At 59.2% G+C, this 18,884-nt stretch overlaps 1 protein-coding gene across 9 annotated transcripts in view; it reads right to left on the reverse strand.

Annotated features, from left to right (window-relative positions):
• Positions 1 to 18,884, reverse strand: part of KDM4B (lysine demethylase 4B) — a 143,082-nt gene that overhangs the window by 82,029 nt on the left and 42,169 nt on the right. For all 9 annotated transcript variants that reach the window (XM_059062030.2, XM_059062026.2, XM_067032975.1 and 6 more), the window contains exons 4-6: positions 13,376 to 13,551; positions 12,352 to 12,466; positions 4,446 to 4,639 (exon numbers count right to left, since the gene is read on the reverse strand). In XM_059062030.2, coding sequence (XP_058918013.1) covers positions 4,446 to 4,639; positions 12,352 to 12,466; positions 13,376 to 13,551 — 485 coding nt within the window. The remainder of the gene's footprint in view (positions 1 to 4,445; positions 4,640 to 12,351; positions 12,467 to 13,375; positions 13,552 to 18,884) is intronic.

The raw sequence follows: 18,884 nt of genomic DNA on the forward strand, positions 1-18,884 counted from the left end.
GGGCACACGGCAGTTGCTGCGTGTGGATATGGAGCCCTGCGTCTGGGCAACAGCGTGAAACGACCCCGGGTGGGTGTGTCACACACTCATCTACGGATACAGTTCCTGGTGACGTGCTGCCCACAGGGACCCAGAGGGGCCGTACCAGGGGTGGGTATCCAGGGAGGCCCGGCAGACGGAGCAGCCCCGGGACCGGCTGACCCAGCGCCACCCACGGGCTCCTGGGGGTCCTCTGGATGCTGAGCCCGGGGCCCTGCACCCAGGCCCAGCCCTCCAGGAGGGGGCACCCTGAACCAGGCGGAGCTGCTCTGCCTGCCCCCCCAGGCCCACGACCTCCTGGCCTCGATGACCAACTGTCCCGGCCGCTGCAAGGCTGGGTCTATTTTAAATCCCCGTCTCTAAAGGGATCTGAAGCGCTCACGTGCTGCGGATATTCTTAGCCTCGCTGCCAGAGAGCGCCGCACAATGCCGGCCTTTTGGAGCAAATTCCACGCTTTTATCGACACCAGGCTGTGCGCGTCACTCTGACACACAAATCACACCACCAAAGTAGCAACAGACCCAGAAAGGCTCCAGAAGACGCCGTAAACCTGAGTAAGTTGACACTTTCAAAAAAAAAAGTGCTACTGAAATACCCTGAAACGGTTGCGATCAAGCTACTGCAGACGCAAGAGCACGGTGTGATGCGGGAGACAGACGTGGGAACGGATCTGCCAGAGAACCCCGCCCCACAGGGCCCAGCGGAAGGCAGGGAGCAGGGGCACCACCTTCCAGGGGATCCTGAGTGGCCCCCTGCACCCCCAGCCCAGGGGCAAGAAGGCACCTCACCAGCCCCCACACCTCACCCCTGCGGAGGTCCACGTTGACCCAAGAGGGAGTGCGGTCTCCACACGACGTAAACCTCCATGCACGGGGGCTCCCGGGGGCTATGGGGTCGCTGTGCTCCCAGAACCCTGGTCTCCTGACAGCGTCCATCCCCGCCCCGTGCCAGGCCCCTGCTGGGGATGGGGACATTGTGTTGGGGGGAGGGACACCGAGGGCCCTGCCCCCATGGGGTCCGAGTCTAGCAGGGAGAGGCTGACACCAACCTCAAGCATGGCCAGCACGTGGTCACTCTGAAGGACGAGTATGGGGCGTCCTGCCAACATCTGGGGTCCCCACCCCAGTCCCGGGGAGAGAGCAGGAAGGGCTCCAGCACGGTGTCTCAGCTGAGCTGGCTGGGCACTGGGGGTGGGACAACAGGGCAGGTGGCGCGGAGCCCCTGCGGCCTCACTGGGCAGCATGAGGGACACCCACGTGCAATCCCACCCCTTCAGGACCAGAAACCGAGATCCAGGTCAAGTGCCTTCCGGAATGTTCTTCCCGTAAGGGAAGGACACCCCTGCTGTGGGGCAGCGGGAGGCGGGCGGTGGGTGGACAGCGGGGGCCACCCGAGCAAACCAGGGGTGCAGCTCAGGGGGCTGGGGTGCTGTCCTGGGGGACAGGCAAGCGAGGGGAGCAAGGGGCCAGCCCTGTCACCTGGGGGCCGCTGGCCCTCATGTTCCCAGCATCCTCTCTCTGGGAGACATTCCTCAAACCCAGTCCCACTTCTATCACCCTCGATCCCAGCCGCTTCTCAGAGGCCCCCAGCCGCTCACTCCTCTCTGCGCCCCCAGGCCACGTGTCCCCAGAGAACACACTAGGGCTCCAGTCTCCCGAGGCCTCCCCATCCCCAGGCAGGCCTGCGTCTGAAAGCTCAACCTTCCTTGCCCAGCAAGTGCGGGGACCCAGCAGCAGCTGCTTGCTTACTTTTTCTTTTTTCTTTCTTTCTTTCTTTTTTTTTTTTTTTTTTAAGGAAAAGGTGGGTTTTCTCCCCTTCAGACCCCTCTGGCTGGGAGACCCTGACCAAACCCAGGGCTGAGTTCCCACCGCCCAAGGGCAGAGGCTCCCTCTCCTCCTGCTGCTGTTTCCAGGGGGCCTTCCGAATATCACTGCCACTGCCAGTCCGAGGAGTCCATAAAAGGATGAAAGAACCTGGGAAATTTCCAGCAGCGCACAGAGCCAAGCCAGAGGGAAGGGCGGGAGCGCCATCTAGCGGCCTTCGGGGGAGCCACGCTGCGGCAGGACTGGGACACGGCCACTCAGAGACCCGGGCGGACGTCCCTCCCGCCACCACCCCCACCCCCATGAGACACAGCCCAGGCCGGCGAGCTGGGCCCAGCCGTGCGCGCATGCCCGCGCGCGCGCGCACACGCACACACACACACACACACACACACACAGATAGCTGACACTCGTCGCACATTGGTACCTGATCCACACATATACACAGACTTACATACACAATACAGACGTATAGGTACCTGACAAACATACACACACAGATACCCAACAAACACACTCACATACACACACATAGGTACCTGAGACACATATACACACGCTCATATGCATACTCTCACTGACACACACGTGTATACACTCACACATACACACACTCATATACACTGACACACTCATGTGTATACGCATATACACACTCACAAACACAAATATACACACAAACACACACACACATACTCACAGAAACATACACTCACACACCCCGTTGGACACACACGGACGGACACACACACACGGACACACACACACACACACACACACGCACCCATGCAGCCCCAGCCCGCGGATCTACATGCACGGGGAGCCCGAAGGCCGCTCACCTGCACTCAGCCCGCCAGGCCCACGGGGAGGATGTTGCTGTGCGGAGCGGCGGGCAGAGCCCCCAGGGAAGGGGCAGGTCCACTGCACCACGCAGGTGTGGGCCTGGCGCAGAGCAAGGGCCTCTCCCGCCAGGTCTGGACTGGGGCCTCCGTGCAGTCCTGGCCCAGCCTTGCCGTGGGGAGTCGGGGGGACGGGGCGGCCACGCAGTCGCTGAGGCCCCCTAGGCAGCTCGGGGACAGCACCCTGACCAGGAAAGCCCTCCACTCGGTGCACAGGACCACACTGCAGGCGTGAGGCTCAGGCCTGTGTTCAACCACCATCACCAAACACATCAATCTCTCTCCAAATCTTTCCCCAAAGGCAAATACCTTCCCATGATCAAGGGCTCACGTAAAGCCACAGAAGGCCACAAAAGGAGAGGAGTGGATTGAAAACAGGAAGCCCATGGAATTGTAACAGGATCCCAGCAAACGCACAAAGCAGCACCACGACAGGCCAGAGACCTGGCCTGCGGAGAGACCAGCCCCGCCCACACCTGGATTTAGCCCCGTGAGGCAGAGTCAGCCTCCTGGCTCCAGAACTGTCAGAGAACAAATGTGAGCTGAGTTAAAGCCACCAGATCTGCAGTCCTTTGTTACAGCAGCCCCGGGAAACTCACACGTGTCCCCAGCCTTCCCTGCCCATCTGAGCGGGAACCGCTGCCAGACAGCGGGGCAGGCAGGGGCTTCACTCGGTCCCCGGCAGAGGCGAGGAGAGGGTGGTCACACGGCCGATGGCCGACAGGGAGACCTGGCTTCCCACCTGGGTCCGCTCCTCCGAGGGCCTGCTCCCGCCCCTCAGCACAGGGCCCCAGAATGTCCCTGTTGACTTAAGGGGGTAGGGGGCCCTCCCCCAGGCCGGCAGGCACAGGCTCAGCCACGTGGGGCTCAGCTCTCTGTTGGGACAAGGCAGGGGCGCCTTGGCCAGGGTCCGCCTGGGTCCCTGCTGGGTGGCCCCCCCAATACAAAGGTGAGGGTTCACTGGCTGAGCTCCTGAGCGCCTCTCTCTGCTCCCCAGCTCCTGCTTCCCCTCCTGCTCCCCCGAGCCGCGATGATTATTGTGACAACAGAACCTTCTAACAGCTGGGGAGAGGCAGGGCGATGCGAAGCCCCCAGCTCAGAAGTCTCCGCTGGAAACACAGCGAACAAAGATGGCCTCCTGCCGGCCCCCCGGCAGAGGCTGCGTGTCAGGGGAGTGCTCAGCTGGGAGATTCCTGAACACGACCGCGCTGGCAATCTGACCCAGCCTGGGGGGCCCGTTGCTCACAGAGTGCCCTGCAGGGCCCGGCATGCCCGCCCACACTCTGCAAACAGCTAACCCCACCCCCCAATCTGGAGGCCAAGAGGGAGGCGAGGGGAGGCTCGGGCACAAGGCCGCCCGCTCCCCAGGCCCGCGGCCCCAAGGCCCCCAGCACAGCGCGGCCCTGGGAAGCACTACCGGAAGCCTGGCAGCAGCCATGTTCAGAGTAAGGTGCTCTGAGTGCAAACCACAAGCTCCGGGGATCTGGCAGCACGTTTCCGGGGGGCGTGCACGCCCTCACCTAGCGTGGGCTGGGCCGGCGGAGCCCCTGACCCCGACTTCTGCCCGACAGCCCCAGGTGCAGCCCCGGGAACCGTGTGCAAGGCCTCCCCCCACCACCCCCGCCCATCGGGCATCCCCGCCTCCCTCAGCAGCGGCCCGGCGGGGCTGCGGCCGCCCCTCACCAGGACTTGGGCTCCCCGAAGTGCAGGTAGTTGATGCTATACAGGTCCATGTCCTCCGTGTGCCAGGCGAAGGTGGTCTTCCACATGCCGAAGTACAGGTAGGGGGTGTTGACGCCCTCGATGATGGTGCCGCACTCGCGCTCCACCATGTCCAGGATGGTCCGCAGGTTCCCGATGTTCCACTGGGCCACGTCCTGCATGGCGGCGAGCACACGGTCAGCCTGCCGGCCACCCAGCCTGCCCCACCGTCACTCGCCCTCAGACGCCGGCAGTGAGACACCTGCGTCATTCCCTCCGAGCCCGGGCCGCGGCGTGACCCCTGCCCAGGGCCCAGACAGCATCCTGCCCCACACCTGACGGCTGCCGAGCCTCGCCCACCCCAGGGTCCAAAACCCACCCTGGGCTGCGCGCACCCCACAGTCCCAGGCCCCCTGCCCCGGGCCAGGAGGTCGGGCGAGGCTTCCCCTGGATCCCACGTCGAGCCGTGCGTGAATCACGGGCGGGGAAGGCCACGCTGCGGCCACAGTTGGTGGTGAATAATTCACGTGCCTTGAAGTCAGTGAGACAGAAGGAGGAAGACCATGCAGAGCGGGGCTCCCAGCAACGTGCCAGACAGGCCTTCCCGCACCTTCCCACCGCAGAGACGGGCGCGGCACTCAGAGCCAGGAAAACGAGGGAGGGATCCCCACCCACCAGGCTCATCTATTCCTAACGCCACAAGCAAACAAACCCCGTCTTGTCATAAGAGCTTGTAAAACATGCTTTCATTGACTTCCAGCCCCCGGGGAAGCCTCGGGGCTGCCGAGATGCTGAGTGCACGGCAGCGTTCCTTCATGCCCCAGATCCACCCAGTGCCACCCGCCGCGTCCACGTTTTAGGCCCGACTTGGCAGGTCGGCCTTCGCAAGGTGAGCTGTGGCCAGAGCCCAGGACACGGAGGAGGGCCACGATCAGACCCCCATCGCGATCGCGAGCATGAGAAGCCCAGGGCCGCCTCAAGAGGAAGATGCCCGAGACTGGCGGCACCAGCAACCAGTCACCTCCCCAAAGTCCTGTCACCTGCCACCCGCCCCCATCCAGCCCACACGGACAGGGGAGCCGGGGTCTAGACTCAGCTGGGCAACAACTCATCACGGGCCAAGTCACTCTCTGCTCCAGGCCTCAGTTTCCCCTCAGCACAAGGAGACTGTTGTACTAGGTCAGGAACGGCACACACATGGCGCCAAAGCCCCCAATCCTCGTCCAGAACCCAGGGCAGGCTCACCCACCGAGCTCTGCCTCGGCCCCGCTGAGCCTGCACCGGGCCTCGGAGCCCTCTGAGGGGCCATCACTACAAACGTCAGCAGCACCTCAGAGCAAACCCAGAGGTTCTCAAGGGACAAGCCTCCAATTTTTGAATTTTTATTTAAAAACAAAATTTTGGGGCTTCCCTGGTGGCGCAGTGGTTGGGGGTCCGCCTGCCGATGCAGGGGACACGGGTTCGTGCCCGGGTCCGGGAGGATCCCACGTGCCGCGGAGCGGCTGGGCCCGTGAGCCATGGCCGCTGAGCCTGCGCGTCCGGAGCCTGTGCTCTGCAACGGGAGAGGCCACAGCAGTGAGAGGCCCGCGTACCACACCCACACACACCCCCCCCCCACACACACACACACACAAATTAAAAAATTTAAAAATAAAAACAAAATTTTGGGTCCTCAAGAGAATGAGAACAAAAGCCACAGACTTGGAGAAAATATTTGTAAAACATAAACAACTGTTATCCAAAATATACAAAGAACTCTTAAAACTCAACAATGAGAAAGCAAATAATCCACATAAAAACTGGGCCAAAGACCTGAAGAGACACTTCACCCAAGAAGATACACTGCTGGTAAATCAGCACACGAAAAGATGCTCCACATCATCAGGGAAATGCATATCGAAACCACAATGAGGTGCCACCACACACAGATAAGAACGGCCAAAATCCAGAACACTGACAACGCCAAACGCTGGCGAGGAGGTGGAGCAACAGGAACGCTCATTCATTGCTGGTGGGAATGCAGAATGCTCCAGCCACTCCGGAAGGCAGGTTACAAAACTAAACGTACTCTTACCATACACTGCGGCAATTACGCTCCTTGGTATTTACCCAAAGGAGTCGAACGAAAACTTATGTCCACACAAAAATCTGCAAGGGCCGTTTACAGCAGCCTTATTCGTAACTGCCCAATCTTGGAAGCAACCAAGATATCCTTCAGTAGGTGAACGGTTAGATAAACCATGATATATCCCAACAATGGAATGTTATTCAGATCTAAAAAGACATGCGCTGTCAAGCCATGACAAGACACGGAGGACCCGTAAATATTGGGTTGGCCAAAAAGTTCGTTCGGGTTTTTCCATAAGATGTTACATACAACTAAGTGGAAAAAGCCAGTTTGGAAAGATTATACACTGTATGATTCCAATTATAAGACATTCTGGAAAAAGGCAAAACTATGGAGACAGTAAAAAGATCAGTGGCTGCCAGGGCTTTGGGGGAAGTGGAGTGATGAAGAGCCAGAGCACAGAGGCTTTTTAGGGCAGTGACACTATTCTGTGTGACACCACAGTGGCGGATACTTGCCATTATACACTGGTCCAAGGCCATAGAAGGCATGACACCAAGAGTGAACCTGAATGTCAACTACGGACCCTGGGATCAGAGTCCCAGACGAGGGACTCAATGTAACAAATGCACCGACAAGGCAGCAACGTAGCAAACGCACGGCTCTGGTGGGAATGCTGACAGAGAGCGCAGCTGAGGGTGTAGGGGAGCAAAGCACGTATGGGGACTCCCTGTACCCTTCTCTCGATTGTGCTGTGAATCTGAAACTGCCCTAAAAGAGATACCTATTTAAAACAGTAACAACAATTATTATTAACACTATTATTATTCAGGATCCCACCTAGCACCAAGACTACACAGTGGGGGAAAGAATAGTCTTTTCAATAAATAGTGTTAGGGGCTTCCCAGGTGGCGCAGTGGCTGAGAATCCGCCTGCCGATGCAGGGGACACGGGTTCGTACCCCGGTCCGGGAGGATCCCACATGCTGCGGAGCAACTAAGCCCGTGCGCCACAACTACTGAGCCCGCGCGTCTGGAGCCTGTGCTCCGCGACAAGAGAGGCCGTGATAGCGAGAGGCCCGTGCACCGCGATGAAGAGTGGCCCCCGCTTGCCACAACTAGAGAAAGCCCTCGCACAGCAACGAAGACCCAACACAGCCAAAAATTAAAAATATACATTAAAAAATAAAAAAATAAAAAATAAATAGTGTTAGAACAACTGGTTGTCCACATGCAAAAGAATGAATTTGGACTCCCTCTTCATACCACATAAAAAAACTAACTCAAAATGGATCATAGACCTAAATGTAAGAGCCAAAATTATAAAATTCTTCAAGGAAAACGTAGGGGCAAATCTTCACAACCTTGGAATTGGCAAAGGATTCTTAAATAAGACACCCAAAGCACAAGAAATAAAAGAAAAAATAACAGAAAAATTGGACTTTATTAAAATAAAAACTGCCGTGCTTCAAAGAACACAACCAAGAAGGTAAAAAGACAACCCACAGAACAGGTGAAAATACTCACAAATCATTTATCAAGTGAGGGACTTGTATCCTGAATGCATGAAGAATTCTTACAACTCAATAATGAGAAGACAAATAACCCAATTAAATATGGGCAAAAGATCTGAATAGACATTTCTCCAAAGAAGATATACAAATGGTCAATCAGCATATGAAAAGATCCTCAACATCATTACCACCAGGAAACGCAAATCAAAGCTACAATGAGGGCTTCCCTGGTGGCGCAGTGGTTGAGAATCCGCCTGCCGATGCAGGAGACACGGGTTCGTGCCCTGGTCCGGGAAGATCCCACATGCCGCGGAGCAACTAAGCCCGTGAGCCATGGCCGCTGGGCCTGCGCGTCCGGAGCCTGTGCTCCGCAGCGGGAGAGGCCACAACAGTGAGAGGCCCGCATACCACAAAAAAAAAAAAAAAAAAAAAAAAAGCTACAATGAGATACTACTTCACACTCGCCAGGATGGGTAAAATAAAAAATACAGAAGATAACAAGTGTGGGTGGGGATATGGAAAAATCAGAACCCTCATGCTCGCCTGGTGGAAATGGAAAATGGGGCAGCTGCTTTGGAAAAAAGTCTGGCAGGTCCTCTAAAAGTTAAACACGGGGGCTTCCCTGGTGGCACAGTGGTTGAGAGTCCGCCTGCTGATGCAGGGGACACGGGTTCATGCCCGGGTCCGGGAAGATCCCACGTGCCGCGGAGCGGCTGGGCCCGTGAGCCATGGCTGCTGAGCCTGCGCGTCCGGAGCCTGTGCTCCGCAACGGGAGAGGCCGCGACAGTGAGAGGCCCGCGTACCGCAAAAAAAAAAAAAAAAAAAAAAAAAGGTTAAACATGGAGTTACCATGTGACCTGCAATTCACCCCTCTGTAGCTGTCCAAGAGAAATGAAAACACATGTCCACACACAGACCTGTATGTGAATATTCAGAGCAACATGATTCCTAATAGCTAAAAAGTGGAAACGATCCAAATGTCCATCAACTGGTGAATGGATAAAGAATATATGGTCCATCCATACAGTGGCATATTATTTGGCCATGAAAAGAAGAGAAGCACTGACACTCGCGACAACGTGGACGGACCCTGAGAACACGACGCTCAGCGAGAGAAGCCAGGCGGAGGAGGACCCACAGGGTGTCATTCCATTCATATGAGACGTCCAGGACAGGCACATCCACAGAGACAGACAGTGGGCTCGTCACTGTCGGGGGCTGACGAGGGGGCGGGGAGTGACTGCTAATGGGGGTGGGGCTTCTTTTGGGGGTGATAAGAATGTTCTAAAATTGACTGGTGATGGCTGCACAACTCCGTGAATATACAAAAAAAACACTGAATTACACGCTTTAAATGGGCAAATTGTGTAGTATGTGAATTATATCTCAATAAGGCTTAAAAAAAACCCAGTAAGTCTGATAACCAACAAATAAATAAACCAATCCAACTAGCACTAACTTTCCAAAACTGTACATGGAAAAGGACAGGTCGTTTGACAATCAGGCGTCTGACTCCACGCCCACCTGTACACGAGCACGTGAACTTCAGTTATTCCATCCCATCAGGCTGCTGGGGTCTAATTCCCTTCCAAGAAGTCACGATCCATAAACCGAGCAGCAGAGCCACAAGCTGGGATCGGGCTGGCGCGAGAAGATGCGCAACACCAACCCCCAGGCACCAAGGTCCACACTGTGGCCAAGTCAAGAGGACAGCTGGCCGAGGCCACAGGGCATAGCCAGCTGGGGTCACTGGTCAGACAGCCTAGATTCTAACACCTGCTTGGGACTGGACACAGAGAGTGGGGCTCGGCAACTTTCCCAGCCATGGAGCCTCGACGTCCCCACCTGGAGTTGCGGGGAAATCGAAATCGCCCGGTTGCTCTAAGGACTAAACGTGGTGTTTAAATAACAGAGGCGCAGGACTTCCCTGGTGGCGCAGGGGTTAAGAATCCGCCTGAAAATGCAGGAGACATGGGTTCAAGCCCTGGTCTGGGAAGATCCCACAAGCCTCGGGGGCAACTAAGCCAGTACACCACAACTACTGAGCCTGTGCTCTAGAGCCCGCGAGCCGCAACTACTGAGCCTGCAAGCCACAACTACTGAGCCTGTGTGCTGCAGCTACTGAGCCCACACGCTGCAACTGCTGAAGCCTGTGCACCTAGAGCCCGTGCTCCACAACAAGAGAAGCCACCGCAACGAGAAGCCCACGCACCACAACCAAGAGTAGCCCCCGCTCAACGCAACTAGAGAAAGCCTGTGCACAGCAACAAAGACCCAATGCAGCCAAAAATAAATAAATAAAATTAAATTTAAAAAAAAAAAGAACAGAGGTGCCTTCCTGCCCGGGACCGTGCCAGGCCCTGCCTGCAGAGGCCCAGGGGAAACAGCCCTCCTTGTGTTCAGAGACCAGATGTGTCCCCAGGGACACCCACGGCAGTCCTCCTACCCGAGGAGCTTCCAGGAGGAGCCGCGAACACAATGAAACCGGAGAGGGTTGGAGACCCAGCACTGATCCAGGGCTGCCAGGGAGGGTGGTCCGGGCCTCGGCGGCCTGGCATGGGAAATGGGGGCCCTGGAGGTTGGCCCCTCTCCCGGGGCCTGGACGCCCTCGAAGAAAGCAGAGAAGCAGGGGAGCAGTGGACAGGCCCCACAAGGCCCCGGTCAACCCGACCCACGAACTTCTGCACTGGCCCAAGGGCGAGCTGGCCCACGGTGCTAAAACACACCTGTGTAACCACAAAACCCGCCACGAACAAGGTGACCAATCCTGGCATCCAGAGGTGCACAGCCGGGAGACGGGCGAGGCGCGCCGGGTGCCGGCGGGAGTCGACGGTTAGGGACCCGGGCTGCAGCGCGTGCGACAGGGCCTCTGGGGCCGCATCCTCCGAGCAGGTGCAGCCCTGCTCCTGGGGGCTGCATGCTCGCTGGGAGAAGGCCTGGCCTTGCAGGTCATCTGACCCTTTGGGACCAAGGTCAAGAGTGTGAGCTCAGGGTCCGGGACACGCCCACTGAAGGACTGCCATGCACCCGCCAGGCCCCATGTTACTGATGGGGAAACCGAGGCCCAGGGAGGAGGAAGCAGGACAGGGGCAAACTCGGTCTGGACCCCCGGGGCAAGGGCGTCTCCCTGTGGTTCTGGGGGCAGTGGGTGAGCTCACTTCGAGCTTGACCTGCATCTTCCAGGTAACAAACTAACGCCCTCGGCACCATACACCACAAAGCGGACCCACTAGTGGAAGGTCCGGGCCCAAGTCAGCTGGGCTCCGTGAAGCCGGAGAAGTGAAACACTGGCAGCGATTCGTGTTGGGACCTGAGCGGCAGTCGTTGTGTTTCCCACGCCTTTTGGGAATCACAAGCCACCTGTTCTAACAGGCTCCTCCCCCTGGGTGCCAAGGAGGGTCCCAACCCTTCTCAGGAGGGGACTTTATTCCTGCCCCCACCTCCCCGCTACCCAAGCACAGGTGGCAGCTTCCCTCAGGGGAGAAGGGCTGAGTGGACAAGAGTCCTCCCCCCAGATGACCTTCAGAGGAACGACCGGGGGGAGCACGCAGGGAGGCGGGGGGGGGGGCCCTGGGAGTGGAGAGAGCCAGATCCTAGCCCAGGGCACCCCACGCAGAACACACCCAGGAGAGAGCCAGCCTTCGGAGCGGTGAAATGAACCCTGGTAGATCCATCCCAGGGTTACCCGAGGTCCCATAAATATTTATAAATTGTCCCCCCCAAAACACAATCCCACGCAAACCTCCCTCTGCTTGACACCAGCACCCTCAAGGACCTCGGCATCAAGCCTGGACCAGGGCCTGTCTCGCCCTTGGACAGGCCGCGGGCAGCAGAGGCCCAAAGGCCAAGGAGCAGGGCCCTCCCAGCTCAGCACAGGGACTAGACGTGAGCGGACCCAGGGGTGGCCTGGACGGCTGAGAACTCGGGCTCCCAGGCTTCCAGGAAGATGGAGTGATAGAAACTTGAGAAGAAAAGCACTCAAACAACGGAGAATTTAGAGAGGCCCCTGGGAGAAGGGACGGAACGCTCGATGTCCTCTTTTTAGAACGGCTTTGTGGCCGGGCCGCTAGGTCAGCGGCCGAGCGTGGGATCAGGGCAGGGGCAGCACTACGACCTGGCAGGGAAGATCCTGCGAAACTCTGGCTTCTTCCTTTCACCCTAAGCTGGCACGTGCCTGCAACCAGAGCCCAAACAGAAGGCCCCGGGCGCTTTCCGTGGCATCCAGCCTCTGTGGTCCAAGGTGGCGCCCGCTCGCCCCCCTCCACACCTCCACATCCACCGGGACGCCTGGGGGCCTCGGTACTTACGTCATCGTACAAGGAGCCACTGATGTCGGCCCCATAGATGGGCGACACGAAGGTGAGGTTCTTCCAGTACTTGCGCTCCAGGTCATCGAAGTCCTGGTGCCGGGGGGTGCAGTACCTGGGGACAAACCGGGCGTGTGGGGCTCAGGGCACCTGCCGGACACACCGAGGGAGGGGCTCTGTTCAAATACCCACCCTCCCGGCAAGGGCACGGCCCCGGAGCCCACGGGTGAGCTGTGGTGACTGCCAGGCGGTGAGGTGGATGGAGGGCGAGGGGGCAGCCCTGCCTGGAACGGTGCCCAGGGCTCCCGTCCCGCCAGCTGTTGGGGCCCGGGGCCCCCAGGTCAGACCACACGCCAGGGCCACGGGAGCCGGAGGAGGGACCTGGGTTTTGATGGTTCTTGCCCTCCTACCACCCTGCAGACACCGACAGGCACCGTGGTGGCCAGGGACAGCGCATGAGGGGACAGACGACGCCTGCCCCCATAGGACGGTTGTTTGAGAGCAAAGAGACTGGCAGAGACGCACAGACGATTTCAGCGACTGAGGGGGGCTGGGAGCTGCGCAGAACAGGGGGAGTGGACAGCGGTGCCGTGCGCCAGGGAGCGCGCCCGCACGCCATGAGTGCCCACGGCACGCCCGGAGCTCCCGGGAGCGTGTGTGCATGCCCGAGTGTGCCATGGAGAACCAGGCACTTGGGGAGATGTGCCAGGGAACCCCTCTCTGGGGAGGTGCTGTCAGAGCCGAGACGTCCTGGGGGAGGGGGGAGGTGCTCTGGGGACAGGGGACACGGGCAGGCCCTGAAGGGCCGGCCCCGCAGCCAGCGCTGAGGGCAGCGTGAGGTGGACAGCACGGCCCTGGGTCGGGTAAGGGTCTGGATTTTGCCCCTAAGTACCGGGGGACTGTGAACCGGGGATGCTGAGGCCCACCGAGGGCACACAGAGCGGGCTCTGCGGGGTCTGCGTGTGCGCCGCCCTCTGCACCCCGAGCTGGCGTTTTGCCCGCCACGCCGCCCAGGCCCGCGTACTTCTCGCTGTTGGCCAGGCGCCGGTACTCCCCAACCGTCATGGCCTTCTTCTGGATGTTATACTGCGTGAAGAGGCCCGACTGGCCCGTCACCACCTGCTGGATGGGCGCCGGGATGACCACGTCGTCAATGTCGTCGTACGTCTGCCGCGGCTTCCACTCCTTCGGGGGGATGATCTGCGAGATGGAGCGGGAGGGTGGTCAGCGGCGCCTCCCCTGGGCTCGGCCACTCGGGACTGGGTGCGGGGCAGGGAGAGCCTGGGGGCACCTAGCACCCCCTGTCCGTGTCACCGAGCTCCCAGGAGACCCAGGGCCAGGCCTATATGGGCACCGCCCGGCAGGGTGGGGGGCTGTACCTGCCTCTGCACGGGGCCGGGGCCTGGAGAGGTGGGAGCGGCCCCAGAGGACGTGCGCGATCACAGAGTGAGCAGACATGGGCGGGCTGGGCTGTGTGCGCCCCTCGGCCTGGGATGCACTCGCTGTGTCCCGGGGGCTCTGCTACCGCACCCTCTGGCCACCGCGTGCCCGGCTTGGGACCCCGTGTGGATGAGGCCCCAGAGCAGAGGCCCCGGTGCCACACTGCACACTCATTGCAGCGCCCTCGCTCCAGTGACACCTACCGGGGGCAATCGCAGCTCTAGGTGCTGGGGAGACATGGGGACACAAAGGACTCAGGCAAGGGCCTGAGTCCTGACTGGAGGGCACAGGTGATAAATCCCGGTGAGAAGAAGGAAATTGTACGACAGTAATAAGGGTAAAGCGGGGCTGGGGGAGCTGCCCAGAGGCAGGAGGTGGGGGGCGGGCAGTGGGGGGTGACAATTCCAAGTGGGAGGAGGCCTGAGAAGGTCACACTGCAGCCCCTGCCCCAGCAGGCGTCACCACACCCCTCCCCTAGCAGGTGGCGGCACCCCGGCCCACCCCAGGAGGGGACACGGAGGGCGCCACGGACGGGGATGGACCTCCCCCTCCACGTTTCCTCTCCGCCGGTCAGGGGTGACCACTGAGCAAGCTCCACGGGCCCGGGTGGGAGTTTGCAAGCCCTGAACCTCCTTCCAGGGCATCCAGTGGGCCACCCACCCAACAGCTCTGGAAAAAGGAACTAAACCAACCCGTTTTTGGTGCATCAGCCACGCACCCTGGGGTGGCCAAACCCTCTCCCGGCTCAGGGCCACCAGGGAAGCACAGGGCGCTGAGGCCCGAGTTTGCCGACAGCTCAGGAGCGGCCAAGTCCACTCACCATCCCCGGGATCCCGCTGTCACATGGGTGCAAAGAAATGTTTTGCTTGGCGACGAAAACACTTGACTCTCCAGCTGCCTGCTAAAGAGGGTGCTGCCCACCTACGACTAGCACGCATGGGGGTGTCCACCCACGTAAATCAGTAACGACGACAGCAGCGACGGTGAGAAAGTCAGCGCTCCTCACCCGGGCAGTCCCGCCCCACGGGGGACACTGGGCCACATCTGGGGACGTCTGTGGTTGTCAGGACTTGGGGGGCTCCTGGCATTGAGGGGGTGGGAGCAGGGAGGCTGCTCCACACCCCACAGCGCCCAGGACGGCCCCCCAGAGAGTGACCTGGCCCCCATGTCAGCAGTGCCAGCAGGACCCTCACTTAGAGTTAGATGGGGACGAGCCCCCGCCCGGAAGACACAGCTGCTCAGTCACAATGCCATGGACGCCGGGCGTGACAACAGGGTGCCGGGCTCAGCCTGCCCGTTGACAGTTTTGTTAGATTCCCAGTGAGAAACCCGAGGAGTCAGGTGATGAACTAAAACGCTCAAGGCTAGAAATGCAAAAAATAAAAAGAAGAGAGGGTGACTTGCCTGGTGGCACAGTGGTTAAGACTCCACGCTCCCAATGCAGGGGGACTGGGTTCAATTCCTGATCGGGGAACTAAGATCCCACATGCACGCTGCAACTAAGCGTTTGCACGCCACAACTAAGGAGCCCGCCTGTTGCAACTAAGACCCGGCGCAACCAAATAAATGAATATTTAAAAAAAAAAAAAAAAGAAAAGGAGACGAGGGCCCATGCCTCCAGGATACGGGATGTTCTTGCAGGGAAACGGGTTGTGGGGTGAGGGATCTGGGACCCCGAACTGCTCTTTAACTACGTGGCTGATGCCTCCTCGTTGCAGAAGAGCCCGAGTTTCCTCCTGGGGGAAAGCGCAGCGACCCTGGACCGGCTCCCCCGCCCCAAGTCTGTTGGAGAACCGCCTCCCTAACCAGGCTACGGGGTGAACGGACCACTCCTCAGCCCTCCGCTCTCAGGGGAGAGCCTCGGGCTCAGTCCTGTCCCCACGGGCTCTGCTGTGTGGCATCTGGACACTGGGGAGGAGCTGGCAGACGCTCCCGACACCTGGCTCACGTGTGTGAACCGCACTTTCCCAGGCACATGCTAAGCGGGTTCTGGAAAGGCGCATGAACAGAAGGCCACTGGTCTGGAACCCGAAGCTTCTGGAAAAATCCCTCAGCAAAGCACCACGGCCTAATACCCTCAAGTCTCTGCAGAGCAGGATTTGAAAGGAGGCTCTCCAAGCAGAGGACACCTAAAGGATGTCCCCTAAAGGCCCATGAGCATCCCGACTGCGTGGCCCTGGACGGACCCTGACTCGAAGCTCCTGGGGGGCAAGACTCAGCCAAGGCCAGGAGGATGGAGAGGCCACACACCCAAGCGAACGGCGTGACACCAGGGAGGTGGCCAAGCTGGGAGCGCCGGGCAGCTGGGGCAGGTATGGGAGACCCTTCGAGAGGGAAGGAAGTGAGGGGCCAGCCTCTGCCCCCCAGAACCAGCTGGACCCAAAGTCATTCTGCTGGCAGCAGGCCTGGAGGCTAAGAAGGGCCAGGGCACCACCTGGCAGCAGGGCACTGAGGGCACTGATGCCCCTTGACCCCTCCCCCAGGACCCAAAGCCATGCCCCTTCCTGGCTCCCGCCCTCCCCCAGCCCTTCCCAAGCAGCCTGAGGGGGAAGGAGCCCAGTTGGACACGGGTCCCAGAGCACACTCAGGGTGGGTGAGGAATGTGACCCGCCACCCCGATGGCCCCAGGGTGGGAGCCCCCGTACCCAGAGTCCCCTCAGCTCTGGGCCCCGGCCCAGACGTGCCTGCTGAGTGCCCACCCCGACCTAGCTGCCCCGGGCCCGACAGAGCTTTTGTCGGGGGGCCATCAAATGTAGCTTTGATGGAAAAAGAAACCTCAACACCACACACTCACACACACACACACACACACACACACACACACACACACACACACACAGAAGGGCGGTCAAGGCTGATGAGACCAGGGTGAGGGGGACCCGGGCGACTACAGAACTCATTCAGGCCAGCAGGACACTGTGTCCCTTCTCCAAAGAGGCTGGCAGCCCTCAGGGCTGATGGCCCGCATCGGAAGGAATTGGGGACACTGAGGGCCGTGGCACGTGCCTCCCTGGACCCGTCTGTCCCCGCAGTGGCAGGGAGGCCCCAAGGGGCTAGAGGCACCTGCACACCGTCCCTGCCTGATGGGAGCAGGGATGCGGGTGCACACGTGTGTGTCCGCGTCACTGTCCCCACAGGATCTCTCAGCGACAGCGGGGGAGCTGCTCCCAGCAGCCCCTGCCCGCCCTCACCGTGCCCTTCCAGAGAGAATTGCCCTTGCCAGAGAGAAAACAGCCAAGAAAATACCACTTAAGAAGAGTGGAAAGGAACATGCAAACAAAGGGCAGAGGGGGACTTCCCTGGTGGCGCAGCGGTTGAGAGGGACACGGGGGGACACGGGTTCGAGCTGGTCCGGGAAGATCCCACATGCTGCGGAGCAACTAAGCTCATGCGCCACAACTACTGAGCCCTCGTGCTACAACTACTGAAGCCCACATGCCTGTGCTCCACAATAAGAGGAGCCACTGCTACGAGAAGCCCGCGCACCGCAACGAAGAGTAGCCCCCGTTCGCCACAACTAGAGAAAGCCCGCGCTCAGCAACGAAGACCCAACACAGCCAAAAAAAAAACCCCAAAAAAAACCAAAGGGCAGAGTGAAAATGTGCCCTGAAAACACCTGTCTCACAAAAACATCCAGTCCGAACGGCTTCCTGTTGATTCAAGTAAGTTAGCGGAAAACTGGTCCACGGGAATTAAAGGCTTAAGAGCAGAGGCATGGGGCTCAAAGGAAAGGCAGGAGCCAGCAAAGGAGAAGAAAAGGGAAGGAGCAGAGCCGGGGTGAGGACGTGCAGGGGAGACTCAGTCACGCCACATGAGGCTGCACCCAAAGCAGCCCCGGGACAGAAGGTGCTGGAAACAACCCGGAAGCCGGAGCCGGAGATGACGGAGGAGGAAGGAAAGGAGAGGGGCCGGGGGAAGTGGCAGGTGCTGCCAACGGAGCACTCCAAGAGGTTACCAAGATTCCTGGCACAGGGAACAACTTGGATCCAAAAACAGAACTGGCGCTGCGTCCCGGCAAACACGGAACGAGGTGAGGGACAGGACATGTTCCAGATGAAGGGGGGGCCACCGCATGCCCAGCCCCATGGGCACCAGGCCTCAGAGTCCCCCCCACCGTCCCCAGCTGGGGCATCTGAGGGAAAGGGGCACCTGACAACAGACCCCAGCCAATCGGTCCAGCCCAGAGGGAGGCTCCGAACGTGCAAGAACCCAGGCCCGGGGCTTTCAGAGCCACAGACCCCGATGAGAAGGTTCTGCTGGGTGTGTGCCGTCATGGGGCCCAAGGAACGAAAACCAAGGAGAGGGGAGAGGAGGGAAGATGTCGCAGGCCCACCTCGCTCCTCATCGGCGCGGCTGAGATTAAAGGCATGGATGTCACACAGCCCACCAAACCTGGCAGGGGAGGTGGGCAGAGGGAACGCAGCACACCTGTCCCCTCGCTGCAGACACCGTCTGGCGGACAGGCCACGGTGACCCGCGGCCCAATACCACCCACCACCTGCTTCCGTCCAGCCACGGAGCTGACGCCGGCATTCTTTCTGTTTTTTTTTTTTTTTTTTTTTCATTTTTTGAAAAGAGATTTTTTAATTCTTTTTTTACTTTAAAAAATTTTACTTATTTATTTATTGGCCACCCCATGCGGTTTGTGGGATCCTAGTTCCCCGACCAGGGATCAAACCCAGGCCCTGGGTAGTGAAAGCGCAGAGCCCTCACCAATAGACCGCCAGGGAATTCCCTTTTGTAAAAGGTTTTAAATGGTTGAGGAAAAATAACAAACGAAGACTGTTTCAGGACAGGTGAAAATTCTACGAAATGCACATTTCAGTGTCTATAAATCAGGTTTCCTGTGCTCACAGCCATGCTTGTGGGGCTGTGGGTCATCCCCGGCCGCGGAGCTGAGTGGTGGCCACAGACAGTCCAGCCCAAGAAGCTGAAAATATTTACTATCTGGCTCTTTGCAGAAAAGGCTTAGCGACCCCCAGCTTAAATAATAGAGGGCTGGGTATTAGATAAAGTGCAGGTCATACAGGAAGCAACTAGAAAAACCCAAATCAGGTGACGAATCTCCCAGATTATGTGGTGAGCAGACCCTC

The sequence above is a fragment of the Kogia breviceps genome, chromosome 4 (assembly GCF_026419965.1).
Source record: "Kogia breviceps isolate mKogBre1 chromosome 4, mKogBre1 haplotype 1, whole genome shotgun sequence".
NCBI lineage: Eukaryota > Metazoa > Chordata > Mammalia > Artiodactyla > Physeteridae > Kogia > Kogia breviceps.